Source organism: Elephas maximus, chromosome 24 (genome assembly GCF_024166365.1).
Source record: "Elephas maximus indicus isolate mEleMax1 chromosome 24, mEleMax1 primary haplotype, whole genome shotgun sequence".
NCBI classification, from domain to species: domain Eukaryota; kingdom Metazoa; phylum Chordata; class Mammalia; order Proboscidea; family Elephantidae; genus Elephas; species Elephas maximus.
The window spans coordinates 41,754,895-41,761,619 of NC_064842.1; the positions used below are offsets into that span (position 1 = coordinate 41,754,895).

The 6,725-nt window shown below is 34.7% G+C and overlaps 1 protein-coding gene across 11 annotated transcripts in view; it reads left to right on the forward strand.

Annotated features, from left to right (window-relative positions):
- The window catches only part of RALGPS2 (Ral GEF with PH domain and SH3 binding motif 2), a 245,650-nt gene that overhangs the window by 165,996 nt on the left and 72,929 nt on the right, over window positions 1-6,725 (forward strand). For all 11 annotated transcript variants that reach the window (XM_049868433.1, XM_049868434.1, XM_049868436.1 and 8 more), the window contains one exon: window positions 1,372-1,498. In XM_049868433.1, the coding sequence (XP_049724390.1) occupies window positions 1,372-1,498 (127 nt within the window). The remainder of the gene's footprint in view (window positions 1-1,371; window positions 1,499-6,725) is intronic.

Sequence of the window (6,725 nt, forward strand, 5' to 3'; positions counted from 1 at the left end):
TAAAGAACTCTTAACAAAGCAAAAAGAAAAAGACAAACAAATAGAAAAGAACGATTAGACTTATGGGTAGCGAGCAGAGATTGGCATCTAACCTTGAGAATGCTAATTGTGTGTGTTGAAGGGTGGCGGGGAAGACTGTGGAACCACTGTTCAAGGGAATGGAATGTCTAAAGCAAAGGACTCCTTGACAGCCTGTTTCAAAAAGGGAAGGATACTGTTCAGACATTTTTCTGTTACAAATTATCTGAAGGGAATCTGCATCTTGGAGTTTATGAAAATAGATTCTGACATCAGTCCCAACTGTACAAACTTGTAATACTTGAAAGAGTAGTGGATTAGATATCAGGATACTCTTCAGCTCCTGAACCAAACTATGGGACCCTGAAAAACAGGGACATAACATCTTTGTGAGTGAGTGAATGACTAATATTGGTATGCTCTGCTGTCTGCTAACCATGTGATCACTTTGGACTCAGTGTCCTTATCTTTAATTGTCAGATTTTTCTCTTAGCTTCATAGGAGAATTTATAATTGGAAGTGTTTTCCCTGCTATAAACTATCACCAATATTTTAGGACATAAATAAAGTAGAATTTTATTACAGAGTAATGAAATACTAACTTCATATGTTTAAAGAAAAAAAATTTCACTCATTGAAATGATTCAAAAATATATTTCCTGATTTTTTAAATATCATTCCTTAATACCATCTTGGGTGACTCCTGACCTTGCTTTTTTCTCTTGATTATCTCCAGTGATCTCAAAGGGTACTACAGATCTCTCCCTGAAGCCTCTTAAAACAATAAACTTTTAGTTAGCTCATTTAGTTGTTCAACTGTATACAGTATAGCACTGATCAAATAGATGAGAGAGAAAATGGCTTGCCAGAAGTCCCAAAATGTAGGAAGTTACTGGGTTTTTACAGTCTCATTGGGTCTAGTCATGATTAGATACGTCAAGAAAAGTTATTTCTTAATTATGCAAGAATGATCTTTATCTGTGAGGGAGCGCGATAGTCAAAATATTTGAGTATTTGAGCTGAATATGAATATGTAATTACTTTAAATTATTAAAATGATTAAGAAAAATCGCTTAGCCACTTAAAACAGTAAGGATGAGAAATAATGTAATATAATTTACTACTTAGTAACTTTTATATACATACAAAGAATATTATATTTTACAAATAAAAAATTGGCTCATTAAATAGACCTGATTTTGTTTTATTTATATACTATCAAAATATAATTAACGAAGGTATAGTTTTGAAATTAAGAAATTAAAATTCAAATACACAGTAAATATAACTTCAAGAGAAATATCTTGGATTTGTAAATAACATATACTTTTCTGTTTGTTTTTTTTTCTTTAGTTATTAAGTCGAAAAGACAAAACTACCTTTGAAAAATTAGAATATGTAATGAGTAAAGAAGATAACTACAAAAGACTCAGAGATTATATAAGTAGCTTAAAGATGACACCTTGCATTCCCTATTTAGGTGAGTTATGTCACTGTGTATTCGTTATACCTAGTTGTTACTCTGACTTAATCAGTAATTTATCTGACATTTAGGAACTTTTTTTTAAGTATGAATTCTTTAAATAAATTACTGAAAGATTGTTAAGCCAAGAAAACCAGTTAAAGTTGTTACCTTATTACCTAGAAAAAAGTGTATTTTCATGTTAAACTAGCCGTTTGCCCTTAAAGTTTTCTATAGACTATCATTTTCCATAAAGTAGACCATATGGTAAAACTGTTATGTTGTAGCTGTTTTAGCAATGCTTTTTAAAAGAATGAAATAGTAATTTGTAATGAAATTTAATACTATAAAATATTTAATTTTAGCTAAAGAAATTGATCAAATGCTTTGTTGAATTTACTTTGAACACTGTGAGTTTTTATTATATATATTTGGCAGATGTTTTAGCATGGACTACGAAGAACATTCTCCACTAATGTTGGCATTACACTCTTTTCCTGGATGAAATTGTCTAGCTGTGGAAATTTAGCTAAGTGCTGAGACAAGCAGTTCTTCACTTTATCTATCATTTGACTAAGAATTTATCTCTTTACTGTCTGTCTTATAGTGGGAATGGGGGATACATTGTGTACCCTTTGTTGAAGGCAGGATTCCCCTAAGCACAGCAGAGTTAGTGGCCACTACAAATTAGAATGTTTCTTTGATAAACAATTCAGGACTATAGTAGCATGCCTCCATCAGAGAGGCACTGAGCTAGGTTAGGAGAAGGACATTCTGTATTTGCTCAGCTTTTTATGTAGCCTTGGCTGTGTCTATACTTTAAAATGTAATTGGGAGGAGAGGAGGAATAGAGGATTTCAGTATAGTCAGTATAGCTTCACACTCCACAAAATATAAACTTCTTATAGCATAAAGAACACTAGATAGAGAATTGGCAACCTCAGTTCCAACATGGCTACCTTAGTAACTTTACAGGTCATTTCATTATCTCCTGTGAGCCTTGTTCTCTTTACCTATGAATTTCATATGCATAGGACCAGAGTCATGTTCTTAAGACTGGATATGACCTCTTCTAATTCACGTATTTTACAATTGAGAAAAACTAGGTCCAGAAAAGCAGAAAACCTGGTTTATTTATAGTCCTGAGACCTAGTTACTGACAGATCTGGAATCCTAAGTCTTGATCTAGCATGTTTCCATATTATACCTGTCAAACTTGCATTCTAAAATTTACTAATTCTGATTCCATTTTTTCCTCTTTGAAATATTTTTTTCTCAAACTAACGCCCATATTTGTGTATTTTAGGAAAAAAAAGTTCAGATTATTTTCTGTTGAAAATGACAAAATAATTTGAATCCTTATTCTGTGACATCTAGTTTAGAGAAGCGATCTTTGTTCTGTATCCTTCCATGGTGGGGGCTGCAGTAAAGAATTAAAAGCTGGGTATGCGCAGCTTCATGTGCAAAGAGGAGGGGAGGAAACCACTAGCATAGTTGAAGTTCAGTGGAATCTGGAAAGGTATTCCGTTAGAAAATGTAACTCCTCACTCCCAGCCCTGGTACCTAAAACAAGCACACTAATTACTTCTTTTAGTTATTGTTGCAAATTAGGCAAATACTGAGGTGCAGGTGATGTTTTAGAGAAAATACTAAAACCGTTATCTTTCCTGCATCTTCAGTTGATGTCCATCGACTCCTCTTTTCAGATCCCTTCCATTTTATGTTCTTGTGATGCAAAATCATCCTCATTGTCACTGTGTAATTCTACTTCACTTTATACTTCACTTAATTTAAGGTAATAATAAAAAAGTACCCTGTTCTTAATGTTTCCCCTTTCTCAGCTTTTATTCATTTTCAACCTGCTGCTACCTCCCTCTTCACTTTGTAGAGGTTATCCCAGTAAGGTCACCATTGACTTCCCAGTTGGATCTTGTAGGAGGTGTTACTCAATCCTCATGTTAATTTTGTGAGAGTTAATACTAGTTGTTATTTCTCCTTGAAATTGACCATGACTAACACCACACTCTCTTGGTTTATCTTCTGCATTTCTACATTTTGTTCTATTGACTCCTTTTTTCCTCAAATGTTTTCTTCTGAAAGTCTCAGTCCACTTCTTTTGTTCATTCATTTGGCGTGGTCTCATTCAGGTTTTTTTCCCTTATCAGCTCCCAAATCTAGGCCAGACCTATATATTTATCTGTGCACTAAACATCTCAGCTGCGAGGCCTGTGTCTTCATTAACATCTTAATCCCTGGGCCTAGTAACATTTTAGGTACCAAACACTGATTGAATGAGTTATCTGTAGGTAACTCCAGTTCAAGTTCATCATCTTTCCTCTTTCTTTCAAACCTGATCCCCTATCTTTATTTCCTAGTTTAGTCTACCAGTGATCACATAAGTGTGGCGTTTTCTACACTACTCCACCAAACTGGAAACCTGGGATTTTGTTTCATAGCAAACCTTGAGATTGAATATTTTTATCTATCAAAACATACATGGTTTTTCTAAGAAAATGTGGAGCACATCTCTTATGCAGCTTTTTGACTGCTTGATTTACTGATCTTCGTACTGAAGTGTGAAGAATGAAGACTTGACAGAAGCATATATCCCTTTAATATGTACTTTTTTCATATTTTGTTCTGTTTTAAGATGAATTAAGATGGTGGTTTTTAATTTAACTTGATTTCAGAATCCTTTCCCATTCATATGGGACTAGGCCTAGTGCAATTGAAGATTTCAGCATTTACAAAATGTTTTCATGTGATAGGACAGAGCTTGCCCTGAAGACATTTGAAAAATAATACTCATCATGAAACTAGATGGCTTCTATTTAATTTATTCTCCTTTAAGTATACAGAATTTACATAATGCTACACTTTGTTCCTTATGTCTGCAAAGGTCCTGATGGAAAGAATATATCAAACAAAATAATCTGTAGTACCTAGAGAAAAGGTAAAGGTTAATTATCTGTTTTTTAACATGAGAGATAACGGTCCAAACTAACGGTTTTCCCTCCCAAAAAATAATGATCAAAATTAACCATTCTTTGTGAAGGTGTGGGGTTTAAATGCTGGCAGAACTCTTACTTTGATATCGTGGAATTTATCTGTAATTCAATGTGTTTTAAATTTTAAGAAGTAGAAAATGTTTTCTTCAACTCATCATCCCTTGAAAAGTTATCTCTTCTGTTGGCTTGCATTCAAGGTAAAAATTAGTCAGCCTAGACAATGTAGTGAGAAATTCTTAGAATAAGGGTAAAAACATTTGTCTGGAGAGGAATAGTTTGGCAAATCTCAAGGAAAAAATTGTTTTATATGAGAATTATTGCTTTAAATCTGAAAATCATTAACAGCACTCATTTGTTCTTGTCATTGGCGAACAATCTTAAGGGGTTTATTGAAGAATTTGGCATGGAAAGTTTTGCTTTGCTGCAGAAAGAGAAAAATAGGAGACTGTGCAAAAATAATATAGTTGTATGAAACATGATAAGTATTCTCTCGCCCATTTTCTAGCTTCATTTCTACTTTATTCAGGTAATAGGAAGTTGCAGTAACTCAACCAGCTTAAGATGTTTTCTGTGAAAGAAAGCATTTTTTTAAAACTATGGAAATAAGTAAATTCTTGCAGTTCTATATATTGTTTCCTATTAAGTAGACGAAGAGTGTTAGAGAAATTTTTGCAAAACTTCTAGCCCTTCTGTGGGAAATGTAGATATACTGTTTTGATGTATCTAGATAGGGCGCCTCCTCAGTCTTATAGAGGGTTCTCTTCTCTCCCCTCCCCGTTTAATTTTCAATTTAATATCTCAGATTTTCATAATAGGACTTTTTTTTTTTTTTTGAGAAAGCAAAGAGTAAAACAGCCCTTACTATGTTTTCGTTAACCTGTCTCTGCCTCAACAGAATGTAAACCCTTGTCTTAGTTTAAAGCTTTATCCTTAGTATCTAGAATCCCATGAGGCACTTAATAAATTGTTATTGGTTGAATTACTTAAGTGATCTCTTTCGGGCGCTTTGCATTGTTCCAGTAACATATATAAATTGCTCAAGGTAGCACAGCTAGTAATTTTGTTTAAATTTTTCTTTAAATACAATAAATATATTTGTGTGGCCTCAATTTTCTACCCACCCTCAATTTTTTTTTTTTTGGTAAGTCAGCTGTCCAGGTAACCAGTATTTGCTAAGCGCTTGGCTGCTAACCAAAAGGTTGGCAGTTTGAATCTACCAGCTGCTCCTTGGGAACCCTGTGGGGCAGTTCTAGTCTGTCATATAGGGTCCCTGTGAACTGGAACTGATTTGATGGCAGTGGGTTTGTTTTTTTTCATTTAGTATGCTTAGTGCTAGATACAGCACGGAATGAAGTGGACTTTATTCCTGTCTTTCTGGAACGTTTCTCTAATATCCAAGGTTCAGGTCGATATCATCACCTCATGTATAACCATCGCCGCCCCCCCCCCCCCAAAAAAAGCTAAACCGTTGCCGTTGAGTTGATTCCAACTCAAAGAGACCCTATAGGGCAGTCCATTTTCAAGCAGATTGCCACATCTTTCTCCTGCAGAGTGGCTGGTGGATTTCAACTGCTGGTAGGTTGAAACTGCTGACCTTTTGGTTAGCAGTGCTTAACCTGTACCACCAGGGCTCCTTAGGGGACCTCTTGAATAATCTCTCCTAACTTTTGGAAACCCTGGTGGCGTAATGGTTAAGTGCTACAACTGCTGACCCAAATGTCAGCAGTTCAGATCTACCAGGCGCGCCTTCGAAACTCTATGGGGCAATTCTCCTCTGTCCTGTAGGGTCACTGTGAGTCAGAATTGACTCAACAGCAACAGGTTTGTTTTTTTGTTTGTTTGTTTTAACTTTTCTGTGCCATGGAAGAGGTGTATACCATTGCCTTGTGTCTTGCATTGTTAGCAGTATCCTTATAGCGGGTAGAATTTTAAAAGCATAACCTGAACTTACAGAAATCTTTAGAATTTTATCTGAGCCTTTTTTTCAGTGCTTTTTGCTTATATTGAAATGTTGAATACTGCTCTCTGAGTAGAGTACAGTTCTATCAGTTTTAGAAATTTCTACTAACCTATGTACAAATATTTAAAAAAAAATAGCTTCTTATTCACATTTCTGTTGAGATAATTTTAACAAAGCTGTGCATTTCTGCATCTCTATGGGATATTTTTCTTCTCCATTGGTAGAATTTTACTTGATTAAGTCTCTGAACACTGATCTCAAAAAACACCTAATGGTC